A 20,756-nucleotide genomic window follows, 5' to 3' on the forward strand; every position below is an offset into this window, starting at 1 on the left:
ATTTCCACACATTTCTAAACATAATAGTTTTAATAACTCATCTCTAATAACTGATTTATTTTATCTTTGCCATGATGACAGTAAATAATATTTGACTTGATATTTTTCAAGACACTTCTATACAGCTTAAAGTGACATTTAAAGACTTAACTAGGTTAATTAGGTTAACTAGTCAAATTAAGGTAATTAGGCAAGTTATTTTATTACAATGGTTTGTTCTGAACACTTAAGGGGCTATTAATTTTTACCTTAAAATGGTTCATAAAATTTTAAACAGCTTTTATTCTGGCCAAAATAAAACAAATTAGTCTTTCTTCAGAAGAAAAAAATTTATCAGACATACTGTGAAAATGTCCTTGCTCTGTTAAACATAATTTGGGAAATATTAAAAAAAGAAGAAAAATCAAAGAGGGGCTAATAATTCTGACTTCAACTGTGTGTATATAAATAGATGGATGGATGGATGGATGGATGGATGGATGGATGGATGGATGGATGGATGGATGGATAGATAGATCATAACAAGAACTGCTGCTTAATTGAATGCATGTGAAAGCGACACCTGGTGAATATTTATTGAATGAGTTCATTTTTGTAGAGCGGGCCAGATTCTATTGAAATTTATAAAAAGCCTCGCGGGCCGCCACAAAACTGATTGCGGGCCGTAGTTTGGACACCCCTGGTGTAGACAAAAAAGAAAAATGTATGTTCATTTACTCACCCATAGGTCATAGATGAATTGAAATATGTGCTGCCCTCTTTCCTCTTAATAACAAAAATAGACATTAAAATGACAGCTACAAACAGTGGTAATGAAGCATCTGATCTTCATCATCTGTAGTGTATATATTTCACTGGCAGGGGTGCGTTTCCCAAACAACGATGTAACTTGCGGCTGAACTATCATGGTACGATGCATCGTTTGGGGAAAGAATGAAGTACAGTAGTGACGAGTGTTTCCCACAACTGGAGTTTTTCTGTCGCAGATTCATCGCTTGAACCACGTTAGTTATAACGTAAAACACGCATAATGATGCTCTAAACTGGGTGAAGTAACAACTTCTTTAGAGAAGAACCCCATCATTTCTTTGTGCAAATTATATTGTTTTACACGCACACAAATTTAAACAAATACAATATAAGTTTTGGTGAAAACATGCACTCACTTTCCATATTAATTGAAATGTATGTAAAGGGCACATATAGGGCCTGTGTTTCCTTTACAGATACTATTGAGAACATATTCTATTCTAAAACATAAAGCCACTTACAAAAGCAAACACATATTCTAAAATCATATATAAATCATAGAAATAAATAAATAATGAGGCTATTTATTAAGAAATGAAATTTAATATTTAATATTTATTAGGAATTGAAAAAAATCCTACTTTAAAAATAATAATAATGATGATGATGATGATGATGATGATTATTAAGTAGGATGTTGTTTATTTATTTTTTTAAAAAAGTGTACTTTTACAATTTGACACTTGTAAAGCACTGCAGAAATGTCAGATAATTATTAAACAACCTACTATAAATTAAAAGCATTAACATATGCTGTGTTTTTTTGTTTTCACAAGCTTTAGAGACGTAACTTGAATTAAGCTTTTAAATAATAGGTCACCTATAGCTTTCGAAGGGAGCACAATTGTGGACATGAAAATCGCTAAAACTGAACTGTAAAAATACAGTAACACTTTACAATAAGGTTCATTAATTAATGCATTTACTAACATGAACTAACCATGAACAACACATGTACAGCATTTATTAATCATAATTGAACATTTACTAATGCATTATTAACATTCAAACTCATGCTTGTTTACATTAGTTATTGCACCATAAGTTAACATGAACAAGTGCTGTAGTAAATCTATTGTTCAATGTTTGTTCATGTTAGTAAATGCATTAAGTAACATTAACTAACAACCCTAATTGTAGAGTGTGACCAAAAATACTTTGAAAGCAAATTACACCTAAGAAAGATGACTTTTTTTTTTTTTTTTTTTTTGTCAGAATTCCAAGTTTAAATGTTAGAATGTTCTAAATGAATAGGGCATAGGGGAGATAACTGGGAACAGAACACAGCCAGGAACTATGTTTCTAACTACATTTCCAGAGGTGTATTTGCAAGCCAGAAGTTTGCGAATGTTCGTTGGAACAACGGATTTGGGAAACGGCAAATCAAAGAACTATATTTGTAATGACACAACCTTAGTTGGCTAACAATGGTCTTCGGAAACGCACCCCAGATTAGGTAGTTGTAAAATCATGAATTTTATTAATAGTTTTTCTCAGTGGCTTTGGTGCATTTCTCACAACACTATTTACATAACATTTTTTACAATTAGTCATTTGTGCACATCCTAGTAGCAGTTTCTCATTCCTTCCAACACATTGCAGATGCTTTTGGACATGCATCAATTGCTTTCATACAACTCTCTGCTATTTATAACATTATCATCTGCTTATGTCATGTCAGTCAAAATGAACTAAACTTGTAAATGCTGAATAGTCATTCCATATAAAACTAATAGTCCTCGTTTCATCACTTGAGTCATTACATACTAAAATGTTGAACTAGTTATCAAAATCTGTCAAGCTAAAAAAAAAAATAATAATAATATATATATATATATATATATATATATATATATATATATATATATATATATATATATATATATATATATATATATATATATATATATGTTTTTTTCCTGAAAATATCTTCTAAATTGAACAATTTGATGAATGTTTTACAGACCTGTGTATGTTGTAGGTTCAGTTCCAATATGTTCTGCAATATTGTTTACAGTTGTGCCCAGCTCTACCCAAAGGAAGCTTATGTTTGTTGTAAATAAGGGTGTGTTTATTCTTCTGCACAATGCTGGGAATAAATTAGAATTGTAAAGAGCATGTGCAGTAAAACTGTGAAACATACATATTCAGTGTCTTGTACTCTGATACCTCACTAAATGGAGTAATGTCCAACTTTGCTGTAGTTGGCTGTGCAAATACAGTGCTGTCTTGAGCATTTTCAGGAAGTGTCACTAAAATCTGACTTTTTTGCATTAACAAAGCGTGACAACATTGCAAAGCAATTTGACTGTCTTGTTTATAAACAGTGGTGTCAGGGCTTTTCTTCTTGATGACACTGTTAATTTGATGGACATCAATACTTTTCAGGAATGAGCTCTCCATTTTGAGCAAGTCACATGCTTTTTGCAGGTTATCAGCTAGGTTTTGCAGTCTGTACTGTTTTTGAGGACTGCATTAACTGTTGTGCAAAAATGCACTAGTGTTGTGAGAAATGCACCAAAGCAACTGAGAAAAACTGTAATAAAAATGGCTTAGAGCAGCTTTTGGTCAATGTCCTTTAGCAGATGGGATGCTTAAGTTGTTGTTTTTTTCTCTTGTTTTGCAGAAATACCCGTTTCCGGATGTGCTGGAATGTTGTATTGTTCTTCTGTACATGGAAAAACACTTTAATCTGATTCCACAGCACATCTGCTCTGAAGCCACAGCTTTATTGCGCAAATATGGAACTGCAGAGTCTCTCAGTAAAGCTGTGAGGAGACTCATACACTGACACCTTCTGGCTAATTAGCACTTCCTGTTTTTGATATGCAGATATGTACTATTCACGTTTGACTAATGTATGAATAAAAAATAATAATAACATTCTCCCAAAATTTACTTTTGTTACAAAAAGCACTATACCAGACTTAACAAACCCATGTCGAACACACCATTCAATCCTAAAATCTTCAGCATTGTTAAACCGGAGGCAGGTGGGAATGTTTGGAGGACTAATGCTTCATCTAGACAACTTGAACGAGGATTTTTCCTACTTTGGGGGGAAAAAAAAGTCCACAATGCTGCTTTAAAGGGAAAATTCACCCAAAATGGAACTCTGTCATCATTGACGTCCCTTCACCTGTTTAACTTTATTCTGTTGAACACAAACTGTTTTCAAGAGTTCACACTTAGATGTTGCTTGATGCTGCTTGGCTCCTGCCAGGCCTTTAAGCATTTAAGGTGGTCTGAAATCAGGTAGGTCTCGAGAGCTACCCCTGATAAAGAAGGAAAAGGAGGAGGTGGGGTGGAAGGGGGGATTCTTCCAAAACAAAAATTCAGCAGTAGGGATCAGTGTATTTATTGTAGGTTTAGATCAATCTGATTGGATTAATACTGATTATAGACTTCCACAGATGTTGTTTCACTATGGAAGTAAATGAACCTGTAGTTAGTTTGAAACCACATGAGGGGGAGAAAAAATGAGTAAAAGGTCATTTTTGGGTGAACTAGCCATTTAAGTTGAATATTAAGTTGAATACCTATAAACTATGCAGATCGAATAACTAAGATCTTAGCAAAACATGATTTAACATCAGAGATGGCAGCTAATTCTGCTTAAGTGAGACATTAGAGATTTGGGATGAAATTAGTATTAATATTATTTTCAAATTCACAATGTCATCCACGTGCTCTATTCATGTTGTATCTGCAGTTGTACATCCACAAACTAATGGCTCTCCATCTGAAGATTTGCACAAACATAAACATGTTTTTGAAAACAAATATTATGTTTTGTATTCATGCATGATGCATCTTAATTTGTGTGCGAAAAGGAAGTTTTGCATTTGTGGATCGGATTATGGTTTGAATTGCTGAATTTGACTTTGTGTGACTAATGTAGGCAATAGCTATGTTTCCATCCAAAATTGCACATTAAATTTGTGCAAAACTGGAATATCGCATAAAAGCCGTGCAAATAAACCAGCATTTCCATCCAATGAGTCAAAGAGAACAAAATCGTCACTTCCTGATTAACTGGCACCAAATATCAACAGTAAAAACAAAATTTACTGCAGTAGAAGCTGCATGAATCTTTTCTGTGTTTAATAAATGACTTTCACTGAGAAGGACAATGCCGACACACAATGAATGCGTGGTGGCGTTTGAAGCGAGACGGGGAGAACAGACACTCTTGACACGCTCCAGAGGTCATTAATAATACAATTACACTAATACTGAAACGGACTAAAACAACATCTGAGATACCAAATAATGTGAATCTAATTGGATTTGCATTTTAAACATTAAATAAAAGTTAATAAGCTATTACTTTTTATTTCATATATTAAGATTTTAGTTCACTACAATCGATCAGCTTCAGAGTTTGTTTCAATCGAGCCGAGACCACCTCATTAAGGCGATCTCGGACCGTTTGTTTTGGCACAGATCCAAGCGTGATTGCTGGATTCACATGTGCCAAACAAACCGCACTAACTGGGCAAACGGGACAGGTTCCAAAACAAAAGTCTAGGTGTGAAAGCACCCTGAGTTAAAATTACCTCTCTTTCAGAAACAGGCTTGACTTACTCTCTCGAGTTTGACAATCCTGCCATTTTGAAACGAAAAACCTAGAGTTTCTCTCAATTCAGAATTAATATACTCAAGAGTTTTCAAATAGCCTCTTTTTTTAAACGGGACCTTAAAGTTTTTGCTCTGGGTTTCAGTAGGCTTTAGCTGAAAAATTTTTAAAGTAAAGTCTTCTAAAATGTAATTTGACTCAATTTAAAACTGGTTTATATTCATTTTTGTTAACCAACAAAATCATATTTGCCTAACTGCGAGTGATAAAAGGTCAGTTTTCCGAACACATGCCTTGTAAACAGACATGAGACCACTGTAGCAATAGAAAACATTTTAATACATAACTGCCTCGGTCAACAGATACAATAAAAACACGTACCACAAAACAGTCGCGATCATGTGACGAACAGATTTAAAACGGTTACATAGGACCAGTAGACTCGTGTTCTCAAAGACGCCCCCCAAAACCCTCAATCTAAAATGTGTTCCTCATAGGAAGAAAAAAATGCTTAAAGATAGCGGCTTCTTTTGAAAGTTTATATTTTAATATATACATGCTGGCATATTTTAAAAACACAACCCCGTGATCCACTAATGGCGAGGGCAGTTCCTCCTCACCTCAGAGACCATTAAACCTTGAGCCTTTCTAGAAAATATCAAAACGCTTCTAAAAAGGACTGGAGCATATTAAAATGCCTGGAGTCTCGTAAGCAGTACGATACACAAGCGCTGGTCCCATGCTTAAAACGATGGTGTTTTAATACTGTAAAACAAAAAGATAAAATTTGTCTCCAAAAAAAAAAAAAAAAAAAAAAAGCAGCGGATGGGAGGAAGAGAGAAGCACATCTGGAGTCCCGGAACGGTACGGTGGCTGTGATGGACTACAGAGCAGAACACAATCTGAGATTAGCTTGTTTGCATTTCCCAAAATCCCTTTAGAATGCATGAATCATTTGAAATCATCTCTGTAAAGGACAGGAAAGAACAATGCTTGGGTGGGATTAAAACAAGTGCGTCACCACTTGAGTTTGGTCAGTGCTTGTTGTTGGTCTCTTCCTGCGAGGAGTTGGAGATCCCATTCTGACTTTGAGTAGAACCCGATCCCAGGCCGTAGAGTCGCCCGCAGTACTTGGCGTCATCGATGTTGTCTTCAAAAAACAGCTGAAGATGTAAAGCAGGATCAAAGTTAGGACTAATTCAACTAAAATGAGCTATTAGGGCTGCAATGAATCGATTAAAATTAATTACTAAAAGCGTTGACAACAAATTTTATAATCAGTAAAAACGCAGAGATGTTTGATTATTAAATAAAAAAAGTTGAGCACCGCGCGTAACGCACTCTACCTCTTTTGCCTCAGACAGCACGGAGAAAAAAAAACGAGCGGAGGTAACGTTAGAGGAAAGATACATGGCGAGGAAGGGAGCGACAGCAGGGTAAATCACTACAGAATCCCACTTTTGTTCTGTTTTGAAGTGAGGAACGTGATGTCCCTGGTGCTGGTGTTTACTTGTTATCCAGACAAGAAATGTCATTATCACAATTATGTAGCGTTTTAATCACTCAATGCTTATTTTATGTTTTAGACATGTAAATACACACAAGTACTAGTAAAACAATAAGTTTAGAGTTTGTAAAACACACAAGAAAGTCTATGGAAGTCTAACAATCTATTCAAATATAATTTGCCGATGTTTATTATTCATTTCGGAAACACGAAAAAAACTGTTACTTTTACTACATTTATACGTCATTTCAACAACAACAACAACAAAAAACACTCATAGTTTTGCAAATTGGAATATCAGGTAGTTGATGACATGATGACCAAGCGTGTGAATATTTTGCATTAAAACAAAAGCATAATAAAAGGGATACATCTGTCATACAGCGTTATTGTCATGTGACTGAGCTTCTAAAATAGCAAAACTCATTCCTGGGGCCAGATAGAATCTTTTAAACTCACCAATGAAAGGGTTAATAACAGTAGTAAAGCAGCGGTGGTATAGTAACTTTGCATCGCAAGACCAAAGACATGTTTTTATTAACTTGCTTTTTTTGGATCTTTTTTTCCATCTGTTGTCATGTTTAGCTGCACTGTAAAAAAAGCTTTTCTTAGTTGATCATTAGTTTCATTTTCAGTCCAAATATCTAAAAAAATCTTTAATCAAGACTAGCCAAGAAAAATGGCATGAGAAAATTAAGTGATGCTTCAAACTTCTGTTTAAGATTATCTCGTTAAGATTATTTTCTGACCCCATTGGCAATAATTGTGCAAGTTTTAAGCAAACAATCACTTAATTAAGGTGTTTTTTTCAGAAACAAGACTTCATTTTTTTTGCTTTTTCATGCGTCTCGTATGTACCTTGATTTAAGATTTTTTTTTTAGATATTTGGATTGAAAACAGGACAAAACTACCAAGTTAGTTTTTAAATTTTATTATTATTATTATTATTATTATTATTATAACAGCTCAGGGATGTTCAAGGACAACGTTTGTGCACTTTCTAAAGATGTTAGTTCTGTATTTTGAAAAGACGGTTGGAAATGAATGCTTTTCTCTTTTTTTTTTATTAGATCCATCGAATATTCGAAAAACTTTTTTTTTGACAGATTAATCGATTATTAAAATAAATAATCGTTAGTTGCAGCCCTAAAAGTGTCCATCCCATACTTATCCTCTGTGCGACTTGAGTTATTAAATGCTCCCTTGTCACCAATAATAAGCGGGCCAAACATAGATCTTGGGATCCACATCATTGCGACACATAATCAAGGCTACACCAGTCCGCATGCACTTGACACTGAAGTATAAATCGGCCTTTAGTCAAATATTGAAGTTTTGTCATAGGATCTTGTCTGACTGTTTAATAGTCAAGAGTCTATGAAGGAGGAAAACAGAAGAGTTCAACTGCTACCAACCAGTTTAATTATGTAAATGTATTATTTTTTTTCAACAACATTGTTCCTGAACTGCCTTCCACTTGGGTTCTAATTGTTAACAGTGACCACCAATAACAATTAAAGTGGAACACAAAAATGACTGAAATTCGATATTAATCGACACTGAAATTTTAAAATGTCCATTTCCTGCTAACATTTGAGCATAAAATGTGTAAGGGAGTTGAAGGATTCAGATTTATACTTTCTAATCAGTCTCAGCATGGTTCAACTTTTATATTTTTCTCAACATCCTGTTTTTATTACTTTAATTAAATATGTTTATTTGATTACTTAACTTTGAAATGATTTTAACTAATGAATAAGTTACCACATTGCTTTATGTAAGAGTGTTCAGTGCATTTGCCTCTCTCTTTGTAACTATTTTCAGAAGCCACCAAACTAGGTCAGAGGTCACGAAACTGAAGGGCTGAGGACTGGCAGCAACTGTTTCTATTGTTATTTATTTGAGTTTAAAATGTCTAAAGTGATTTTGCTATTTTTACGGTTAATTCTTTTAAAGTGATTCTACTTTTTATTCTAGACAGACTTTGTGTAGCAAGGATATAACAGCCTGAATTTTATACCGGTTTTTAACCAGTTTTGATAAAGACGGCCGAGAGTACACTCAGCCTTGGGTAAGAAACAGACTGTACTTTAAGTGTGTGTGTGTTCTATTTGATCGTGGATCACAGGTCTGGAGTCAGCTCTAAACAGTCTAGTGGAGGTCTGACGTTTGTAAGCTTAAGATATTGCTCAGAATTGCACGCATGCACCCCTGTGAAAATGTTTCTAGTCTATCTGTGTTTTAACCAATCAGGTTAGAACACCTATATGTATGATGCAGTTAATGATGTATGTGAGAGTATAATTGTTATTGATTTGTGATTGTAAGCAGAGCGGCCTAGGAACTTCTTGCTAGTGTTGAAGCTGGCTTCTGCAAACTATCTTCAGGAAACTTTATTTATTTGAATCTCTGACTCTTCATCTAAAAGACGGGTCTTTCTTTGGGGTAAAACTGTAAATAATCCCTACAGAGTGTTTTTGTTGTTTAAAAGACGTATAAATGATCTTTATCTATGACATGAGATGGGCATCGTCATGTTTACTTGTGTCAGTTCATATGCCTCAATCATAAAAGCAAAACATGGAGGATTCATCAGTTACTCCTAAAATGCATGCAAGCAAGTGGCTGGCCACCTGAGAGGAGAATAGAGTAAACTTTATTGTTACTTTCACTATTTGTATCTGATATAAAATACACATCGGCAAATTATATTTGAATGGATTGTTAGACTTCCATGGACTTTCTTGTGTGTTTTACCAACTCTAAATGTATTGTTTTACTAGTACATGTGTGTATTTACATGTCTAAAACATAAAATAAGCATTGGGAGGTTAAAAACACTGCATAATTGTGATATGACACCTCTTTCTCTGGCTCAGCACATGCCAACGAGCCATAACTCAGCTTGAATTTTTCATGTCATGCTGCTTTTGTTTACTTAGAGTGAAATGCTCCCACACCTTGGATGACTAGAGTCGCACGCCGATTTCTCAGCTTTCACCATGCATCTTTCCTCTAACGTTACCTCCGCTCATTTTTTTGCTCTGTCCTGTCTATGAGGTGTCAAACTCTGCTGGCAGCAGTGCAGAACAGAGGCAGAATGCATTTTTAAAAAACAAATCAAACATCTTTGCATTGTGCGACATGACTAATCAATTGTGAAATTCATTTGCAGCGCTTTTAGTAATCAGTTTTAATCGATTTGTTGTTGCAGCCCTAGATACTTTTGTTTCTTTTATCATTCTAATTTGTTGAACATTGGGTGGTTCTTCACAGAACGAGTTTGAATAACTGTTACATTAGCAATCGCACACATTTCCACAGTGTGACTAAAGTCATTGTAGGCTCTTAAACAACCTTAACCTGCATAAACCTCTACATCAGGCAGATTTATCTAGCGTTTTCTAATATTGTGCATCCATATGTTGTTTAGTTAATACAAACCTCTTTCATGCGGAAGAAAGCCATTCCAGTGAGCAGAGAGTCTGAGCCGGCCTGATGCTGCCTGCCGATTCTTTTGAGCTCCAACTGGTCCGCCACTTCCTGAAGTCCACCCTAGACACAGGAGAAATAAACAATCTTCTTTTAACAGTCATAAAAATATAAAACATCCACACAGGTCACAGTAACTGTACATACCTTAAGGTTTTTACAGCTCTTCATCAGATATTTGACATCATAGATTGCAGGAAAGAAAAGATTTAAGATCTGGAAGAACTCGTGTTCTTCCTCTGGCAGCCGGGAGTCTGTGAGAAGCTTCACCAGGTAACCAAAATCATACCCGCTGTGAGGACAGGGGATGAGAAAACAAATTTAGACATGATAAATGTACCAAATATCATATTGTAAAGTCCAATTTTAGTAACGTTTTTATTATCTGACATGACTAAGCGGCCGCTTTTAACTACACCAGTGTTTTACTCCAACAAAATTTTGGACCATTGAAACGGTGGTGCATTGTATGGAAGACTGTTCCCACCACTGAATGAATAAAAAAAAAAAAAAAAAAAGAAAGTTGTGAAGTCAGAATTGCGAGTTAAGTAAGATTTGTTTGATTAAGAAGAGGACATCCATTTTGGAGTCGAAATCAAACCAAAAAGACATTTCATATATGTAAAAGCAAATTAAGTTATAAAAGCAAATGATATGACTAGATATTTTTCAAGACAATTCTATGCAGCCTAAAGTGACATATAAAGACTTAACTAGGTTAATTAAGTTAACTAGGCAGGTTAAGGTAATTAGGCAAATTATTGTAAAATGTTGGTTTGTTCTGTAGACTATCGAAAAAATAGGGCTTAAATAGGCTGATAATATTGTCCCTAAAATGGTTTTAAAAAAAATTAAAAACTGCTTTTATTCTAGCCAAAATAAAACGAATAAGACTTTCTCTAGAAGATATAATATTATCAGACATACTGTGAATTTGTTTTTGCTGTTAAAAACATAATTTGGGAAATACCTGAAGAATAAAACAAAAAGCAACAATTCTGACTTCAACTGTGTGTGTATACGTGCGTGTATACATGTATGTATGTATGTATGTATATATATATATATATATATATATATATATATATATATATATATATATATATATATGTGTGTGTGTGTGTGCGTGTGTGTGTGCGTATGTATATATATATATATATATATATATATATATATATATATATATATATATATATATATATATATATATATATATATATATATATATATATATATATATATATATATATATATATATTGAAATATTTAACGCGTAATAAAAAAAAAAATAACGCAAATAACGCAGTTGCAGTTTTTTATTTCCTGTTGTGGCCGACGTGTGTTCAAGGCCGGTGCATCCATAGAGGCCACCTAGGTGGCTGCCTTGGGCAACAGAATAGTGAGCGAACCCTCCCCGGTCCTCACCTTCATCCAACTACACCCACCCCCTCCCTCACGGTGCTCGACCTTCCATATGAAAAAAAACGGCGTGATTGCCATTTGCTTAGAGCGCCAGTTCAGCTTGCGCCGGCCCTGTGTGTGTTTAACATGCAAAGAAATATGGATAAGACCAAGGACGCGTTTTTAGAAGGAAAGTTTCAGTATAAAACAATTAATGTGGCATCACCAGGCTATCCTGCGTTTCCTCCAGAATTTCATGCAATTTCGGGTGTTTCATTTTTTTATATTTAGACTTTAACTACAGTTCAGCAGTTCACTCTCATTCAGTATATTTTCATTCAGGATGTTTAAATGGAATTGGATACCGCATGGCGAAAGGAAAGAAAAACCATTTCGGGACTCGCGTGATCCTTTAATGTAATAATGAGGAGGGGGGGAGGGGGGAGGGAGAGGGAGAGAGGGAGAGAGAGAGAGAGAGAGAGAGAGAGAGAGAGAGAGAGAAAGAGAAAGAGAGAGGGAAAAAAATTAAATTAAAATTCGCTGTTTACATGGTCCGCTCTTAATCAGTATTATCTTAATCATCAAAGCTGAGTATTGGCGTCCATGTAAATGAAAGTGCCAGATGAATTCGGAAGCAGTCAAAGACAGCCCATTTCTCCTCCTTTAAGCTGCATCCATGAGCCCTCAAATGTTTCATTAGGTTTGACGTGTTTCCTATTTTTTTTTAAAAGTGTCTGCTTCACGTTGGTGTGTCAGAATCTTTGCTTGTTAAATACAGCCATACTTTAGAACGCTTAGTTTAAGCAAACTTGATGAACCCGATCATGCTTGTTGATGAATCTAAAGAAATCCCTCTCGCTCACCAGCACTGCATGCGTTGTCTGTGTGTGTGTGTGCGCGCATGGGTTTGTTTGTAGTCCACTTGGAATCCAACATGGAAAGCATTTTTGTTTGTTGTTGGCATGGATTTTGAAATTCAAATGGCATTTACATGCCTGTGTTTTTACTTCTGTAATAAATACAGCATTTGTGATTAATTACAAAAAAAAGTGTGATTAATCACATTAATTTTTCAATCATTTGACAGCCCTAATATATATATATATATATATATATATATATATATATATATATATATATATATATATATATATATATATATATATATATATATATATATATATATATATGAGAAGAAAATTGAAGTCACTGTACTTACAATTTGACCCATACATTAAAAATCGGCATTTTTTTTATTAAGAATATTTTTATTGATCACCTGTGAAAGGAGAGCCACTTGACATTTTCACAGAGCACCAGGCCTGAAGTCATTAGAAGCTCTGCGAAGTAAAGTGTGTCGATTCCTTCCTCCTCGTGCTTCTTAAACTGCAGCCCAGAGTTCTGGAGGAGATCTATAGAGTCCTGCGAGTACATGTCCTCTCTGCAAAACAAAGATCAATCTGTCAAACATAATGTAAGATATAATGAGGGACATGCCAGCAACGCTAAACACCTACGTCAGATTAAACTTGAAGTTGAACTGCCATGTTGTGGTTCCTGGAGGGTAGTCTCCATCTTCATTCATAAATGTCAAACCCAGCTGAATGATTTTTAAAAGGTCCACGTTGCACCTTAAGAGCTGGTACTGATAGTCAACAGTACTGCGAAATTCTCCAATGGGACGGACCACGACACCGGGAAACTCAGTGTCCTGAGATACAAAAGAAACACTAATGAGGTCATGATTTTGTTAAAGCACATCCACTACGTACAAATAGTTTGAGATAATTAAGATGTTTTGCTGAAATTTTCTCCTATACTGACCAATGGAATATTTATTGCTTTAAAAAGAGCAAAATGCATCAGAGAGAGATGCAAGACGTTTAATAATAACATTTTATAATAGAATTTTGAATTATATGAAATTGTTTTTGAATTTGAACTAGCTATGTAGCTAATTAAAAATCATTTTAAATTATTAGCTAAAATGTGTCAATTACAAATGATTTTCTAAGCAATTCGTGAACAATGCTCATAAAGTCTCATGATGCTTCAAAAATTATTCTAATATGCTGAAATGGTGCTCAAACATCAAACATATTCACAATAAGTTCTTATTAATTAGCCTTTACTGACATGAACTAAAAATCGAACAGTACTTGTACAGCATTTATTAACCGTGGTTTAAGACTTCTTAAAGAATTATTAAAATTTAAAATTGTGTTTAAGTTACACTAATAACAAATTATTTTAATTAACAAAGATTAATAAATACTGTAATAAATGTATTGGTCATCGTTTTTTAAATACATTAATACTTAATGGAAACTTTTTGTTAAGCGTGAACATCTCTTTTAATGATTCATCATGATATAAACAAACTGCAGTATAAAAATAGGACGTTGCATATTGATGTCATTTATATGATTTGAGATATTGATCTTATTTAATCCCAGAGTCAAGCTTACAATATACAGTTTAATTGATCCAAAAATGTCAACTTCATTCCATTTACATTTACTATGTTGTAGGACTGCGCAATTTGGGAAAAATATCTAATTAAATATTTTTTGACAGATACTTGGAATGCGATTTGATTTACGATTTAGTACAAGCTCCTAGCTGACTTTAATTAAAGCTTCAGCACAACAATCTGTAAACCGTGGCAACAATTCTGCAACAGCTCTGAACAATGACCGGTTTTTGTTCAGTGTCTGTTTTTTTCTTTTATATTATTTTGTCTATTAATGCTTCTGAAGCAGCAGATTCCATAATCCCACTTGTCAGCGCTCTCGTGTTTGTTTTCTTTTTTTTTTTATTGTGGGCGTAGTTCAGTTGTGCAATACTAAATGGAGAGAACGAAAGTGTGCTCACTCAATTAGCTACAATCAGATAAAACAATTCTGGCACAATTTTCTTGACGTAGGGTGTCTTGGGGAGTCGTAAACAAACACAAGATTTAATTGTTTCTTCTCGTGTGAAGTGGCATAGTTCACGACAACCGATAGAAAGTCGAGCAAGTTTAATTTTCTGAAGCATAGCGGACTAGTTCTAAAGATCTTATTCATTATTTCTGTTTACATACAGTATATATTTTTTATTGCAGCCTCTTGCGATTAACTAATCACAACGTTTCAAATTGTGATTCGGTTAAATCGCACAGCCCTACTACATTGCATATTAAATGTGTTCGCAGCAATTGAAAAAGGTCTATTTATATGTAGTCAATGAATAGCTGTGTTCTGATGTCACCATAGTCCTGTAAATTAATGGTCAGGACCATTTTAAAGTCCACCACTCTAAATCTACAAAAATTAGCATTTTAACCAGCAGTACGCCTATGTATATGTGTTTATCATGTTTGATGAAATAACAATAATCTAACACTAATATTTAACTTTTTTTTTTTGATTGAATACAACATGTACTCGCTGCTCTCATGAACCAATCGCAGGTGTTTTGAACTAAATAAAATCATAAAGATGAGTGAATTAGCAGGAGAACAGATTGTGCGAGGCACTGTGATGTTTTAAGCTTTGTTTTTGTTAGGTTAGATGAATAGCACAGTAAAGATATAGCTAGTGCACATCCCGGTCTCTCTCATCAAGCTGCTGTCAGGCTGTCCGAAGCATAGGAGCTGTGGTCACAGACGTGCTAGTTGGAGAGCAAAATATTGGAAAGGCTTTGCATGTAATTAGGCCTTTTCACATGTATAAAATGGAAAGTTTGACTATTTTATCTATTATTGTCTGTAAAGCTGCTTCTGGCCATGACAAAGCGTCCACAAAAAAAATGCCTATAAGAGACATGTTCAGGGGATTTTGTTTCCTTAATTAATTTTCTTAGCTTAGGTAAGGAGAAAACTCCACTTAAGTGTCAAACTTAGAGGAAAGATGTACTTTAAGGTCAGAATCGGTACTCTGTATCAGGCGATCACCACGACAAGGAATTGGTACTCAGTATCAGCTGCAAAAATCCTGATCTGAGCATCCCTAATGCAAATATATATATATATATATATATATATATATATATATATATATATATATATATATATATATATATATATATATACATATATATGTATGCATGTATGTATGCATGTATGTATGCATGTATGCATGTATGTATGCATGTATGTATGCATGTATGTATGCATGTATGTATGCATGTATGTATGTATGTATGCATGTATGTATGCATGTATGTATGTATGTATGTATTTTGTTCCCCAGCAAGCTAAATATTATTGTTTTCACTTTGAAGATTTTGCTTGTTTTAAGAAAACAAACTTAATGTTTTCCTGAAATCAAAACATTCAATGTTTTTTACTTGTCTAGAAAATGCTTCAAGATTAAAGTATTTTTTGTGAAATTCAGACTAGAAATAACACAAAAGTAAGAAATGCTATTTGGTTTGAATTTGGTAATTGTCAGAAAAGCCTAATTTAGTAGAATCCTGATGGTCCATCAATGCAAACACAAACACACCATGGCAATGTAGTTGTAGTTCTGAATGATCTGTCGTATCTTCCTCATCTCCTCCTCCACATTGCTGGCCCAGACCTCGCAGATAATTTGACTGGTATCTGCAAGTGCGGCTGGCATGATGATGATGAAGGCAGAGGAACCAATTCGAGAATCCCAGAGGTCCTGCACAGCCAAAAAGAAACTCTGTCAGGAAGAGCAAATTGAGTTAATGAGCTTTAAAATCAATTCTCTTGGAAATTACTCCTATTTTAAACAAAGTATAAAAATCTTTTAAATTACATGGCGATTATTGAAGGATAGAGATCAATGTTTAAAAAGACTACCTAGGAGATTTAAATAATGAGTTTATTAGTAGAATACTCCATGTATCTGCATTAATAACACGACGGGTGAAATTAAATCAACAACTGGAAAGTGTTTGTTTAATAACAGCAAATCTTCCAATAAAAACTTGAATTAATTAAATGTGAAACGCTAATAAACGTAAAGATTCTTTAATATCAAAGCATTTTAGGCGAATATTCACATATCTACCAAATGACAAGCTGATTTTACTAATGAACTTTCAGAATAAACTGTCTTTATCTAATTAAACCTCTTAACTATTCAAATAAGACGTCGGTCATATTAAGTTAGGCAGAGAAGCAAATTAACCATGATTATTGGTAGATGGGTTTGTAACTATTAGCCTAAAATGCTAGCTTCCGCTGCCTTCATCCTAACAAGCGACATTTCAATACAAGCGAAACTATAAAACCCACATAAACAACATCATACGACGGAATACAAAGAGGAATGGTTACCTGGTAAAGTAGAGCTGTTAAACGGGGATGTAAAAGAGGCTGTGCTGATGGAGAGTTAGCAGCGACTCTAAACAGATACACAGCGCGCTGCTTCCGGTCCTGGGGGATTGTGGGAAAACACCCGCCAAAAGTAGAGCCTTTCAATCATAATGCAGAGCCACGGGAGTGTTTATAAACCTACAAGCTACTCGTCAAGATATGGACGATATTTTCTTATAGTCAGAATTATTAGAGCCCCTCTGTTTATTTTTTTTCTTTAATTTCTGTTTAACGGAGAGCCCCTCTGTTTATTTTTTTTCTTTAATTTCTGTTTAACGGAGAGATTTTTTTTTCAACACACATAGTTTTTCAAACAATAGTTTTAATAACTCATTTCTAATAACGGATTTATTTTAACTTAAATGGCCCACCCTGTATATTATATAGGCCTTTCTCAAAAAGCATATATGTAATTAATTGCCAAAAAACTCATGTAAACTTCTTATATTATTGTTTGCAACAGCACTTATCTATTGTAATAGCTATTTTATGTATTTTATGTGTTGTGTATAAAAGAGGACTCGCGTTTTATGGCATCATTGCAATGATTTACTGAAAGTTTCTCTTGTAGATTTGTCATAAATACATACATTTTACTATTAGGAACTGCACACAATCATATATGCACATGTAATTAAATAATATTAATATTTTAATGTATATGCTGTGTTCACAATATAGGACTATGTTAATGTCCTTGGCTACTTTTACATTAAATATAAATTCATTTATATGAATCTATAGATGCTTTTTTTCAATATTTAAAAAAAAACATCCAAAAAGCCCCCAAATTCAGTTAAACTGGTAAATACTTGTTATACATCATCTAAGACAAATAAAACAATATATTGTATTTCCACAAACAAATATACACAAATACACTAAGTATTGTGGCCTATCCAAGTTTTAAGAACAACAAATAATAACTTGACTTCTAGTTGATCATTTGCTATCAGGAGTGGCTGATATGAAAGGCAAATGCTTCTAGAATACACTTATTTTACAAAAATAAAACATGATCATGCCTTGATTTTCAATGATTCAATTAGGACAATAAGGTCTGACTATGCTTGGACTAATGTCTTGTCACTTAACACAAATAATGTACAGTATAGAATATAAAGTAATGGACTGCATCCATACATCTCTGCAATGACTCGAATACAGTGACCTATTAATAGTCAACTGGAATGACAAAGAAAGTGTTCTTGCAGGACTCCCAGAGCTCATCAAGATTTATTGAATTCATCTTCAATGCCTCCTCCTTCATATTACCCCAGAAGTGCTCAATAATGTTCATGTCTGGTGACCGGGCTGGCCAATCCTGGAGCACCTTGACCTTCTTCGCTTGCAGGAACTTTGATGTGGAGGCTGAAGTATGAGAAGGCGAATATTCTGCTGAAGATTTTGCCCTGTCCTGTGGTTTGTAATGCAATGAGCAGCACAAATGTCTTTGATACCTCAGGCTATTGTTGCCATCCATTCTGCAGAATGAGAGAGTTACTGTTAAAGTAACTGAGTAAAATGAGTTACCATTAAAGTAACTGAGTTAACTGGAGTTATTGGTAAAGTAACTGAGTTAAACTGAGGTACCGTTAAAGTACCTGAGTTAAAGTAACTGAGTTAAACTGAGTTTCTTTTAAAATAACTGAGTTAAACTGAGATACTGTTAAAGGAACTGAGTTACTGTCAAAGTAACTAAGTTAACTGAAGTTACTGGTAAAGTAACCGAGTTAAACTGAGTTACCATTAAAGTAATTTAGTTAAACTGAGGTACCATTAAAGTAACTGCGTTAAACTGAGGTACCTTTAAAGTAACTTAGTTAAACTGAGGTACCGTTAAAGCAGGGGTCACCAATCAGGGTTCTGGAGGGCCGGTGTCCCTGCAACGTTTAGCTCTAACTTGCCTCAACACACCTGCTTGGATGTTTCAAGTATACCTAGTAGGACGTTGATTAGCTTGTTCAGGTGTGTTTGATTAGGGTTAGAGCTAAAATCTGCAGGACACCGGCCCTCCAGGTACAAGTTTGACAACTGCGTTAAAGGAACTGAGTTATTGTTAAAGTAATTGAGTTATCGTTAAAGGAACTGAGTTATCGTTAAAGGAACTGAATTAAAGTAACCGAGTTAAAAATAAGAAAGCTATTTCTGACTAGCGTTGAACATAGCAGTACAAAAATGAGACGGTATAACAAACACACACAAAACATTGTAAAGATTAGAAGAGAAGAACTTTTTTTATATTTGTTGTGAAACTACAAAACATATTCTTGTGCTGGTGATATATTTACAATTCTGGTTGACAGTACAGTGTCGATGATAAAATTCACAGCTTTCAGAAGTCTCACAAGAAAAGGAAAGACAGCACACCCAAATCACAAAAAGTGCAATAAATACAAGCTGTACTTCTTAAACCGTCACTGTGATCAGATCAGGTTCGATTTCCATCATTAATACAAGATTTTAAAAAAAAATTCAGAATAAAAGTCCTACTGTGAACAATAAACAATCATTCATGACTACCAGCATCAGATACTGACAGTATTTTTTTCCTTTTGATTATTTTAAGCAAGTATCACATGATTTATGCATGACTGGACCAAGAGTCCAAATAAAAAATACAAAAAGCCAAATATGTACGTCCTTATGAACCTCAGAATGGAGTTGAAGAGCACCAACTCGATCCATACAACTCTTTCTCCAACACATACTGTGAACGGCGGCATACTGTACGACCAGTGAAAGCATTAGACACTTGCTCGTATACTCTCAGATTGAACTAAACCGTAGTGTTTCCAGGTAAAAAGTACAGGGACCTATTGTTTTTTGCTTACATTCAATTAAGGTAAAATCTGTAAATCTGGTAAAAATGTTAAAAAACGGTACCTTAATTAGTGAAAATAAAATACACATCGCACAGAGTGTAGTCTACGTTTGGCAGTGTCTTAAAGATACAGTCCAACCGAAAATGAAAATTCTGTCATTTTCCAAACCTGTTTGAGATTATTCATTCAATCATTTTCCTTCAGCTTAGTGTCTATTTTTTAAAGGCCACCGCAGTGGAATGAACCACCAACTAAGGTTGGCACAATACTTGAGTTTGGTACCAATCGATACAGAAATTTTAAAAACTTCCATTTCCGCTAACATTTGAGCTCAACCGAAATGACTATGATTGGCTGTAAAGGTCATCAGTTTACCGCTGTTGAGTATAAACACAGATACAGGAAACATTTTAAAGTTGCAATTCATCAGCGGATCGCTCTTATGTCAGCTTATACACAAAACAGCTGATCGTCTTGACTTTAAACGGTTGAATTCCAGAATCGCGACAACCCTATCAGCAATAATTCCAGCATATGGTTTACGCAGCCGATCACTCCCTTCCAGCTGCAAGCCAGCATTGGGAAATACTCATACACTCTCATTCACACATGCACTTATACACTACAGCCAATTTAGTTTATTCAATTCACCTTAGCGCATGTATTTGGACTGTGAGGAGCACCTGGAGGGAAGCCACACAGAAATGCCAACTGGCCCAGCCAGGACTCGAACCAGTGATCTTCTTGCTGTGAGGCGACAGTGCTAACAACTGAGCCACCATGCTGCCCTCGTTTGAGTTTATTTCATC

The 20,756-nt window shown here is 34.6% G+C and overlaps 3 protein-coding genes across 5 annotated transcripts in view; 1 reads left to right on the forward strand and 2 right to left on the reverse strand.

The window, feature by feature from the left end:
• gemin5 (gem (nuclear organelle) associated protein 5) overlaps positions 1–6,241 on the forward strand; it is a 45,910-nt gene extending 39,669 nt beyond the window's left edge. For both annotated transcript variants that reach the window (XM_087301740.1, XM_087301741.1), the window contains exon 28: positions 3,437–6,241. In XM_087301740.1, the coding sequence (XP_087157866.1) occupies positions 3,437–3,601 (165 nt within the window). In that variant the 3' untranslated portion in view covers positions 3,602–6,241. The remainder of the gene's footprint in view (positions 1–3,436) is intronic.
• Positions 1–20,756, reverse strand: part of wwc1 (WW and C2 domain containing 1) — a 462,139-nt gene that overhangs the window by 326,589 nt on the left and 114,794 nt on the right. The gene's annotated exons all lie outside the window — the stretch shown is intronic.
• cnot8 (CCR4-NOT transcription complex, subunit 8) lies at positions 5,708–17,229 on the reverse strand. Of its 2 annotated transcripts, none has more exons than XM_087299476.1 (7): positions 17,084–17,229; positions 16,281–16,463; positions 13,308–13,501; positions 13,070–13,231; positions 10,537–10,681; positions 10,342–10,452; positions 5,708–6,552 (listed from the first exon to the last, which is right to left on the reverse strand). In XM_087299476.1, the coding sequence occupies exons 2-7, from the start codon at positions 16,395–16,397 to the stop codon at positions 6,424–6,426; spliced, it is 858 nt and encodes a 285-aa protein (XP_087155602.1). In that variant the 5' UTR covers positions 16,398–16,463; positions 17,084–17,229; the 3' UTR covers positions 5,708–6,423.

The sequence above is a fragment of the Danio rerio genome, chromosome 21, assembly GCF_052040795.2.
Source record: "Danio rerio strain M-AB ecotype USA chromosome 21, GRCz13ab, whole genome shotgun sequence".
Lineage (NCBI taxonomy): Eukaryota > Metazoa > Chordata > Actinopteri > Cypriniformes > Danionidae > Danio > Danio rerio.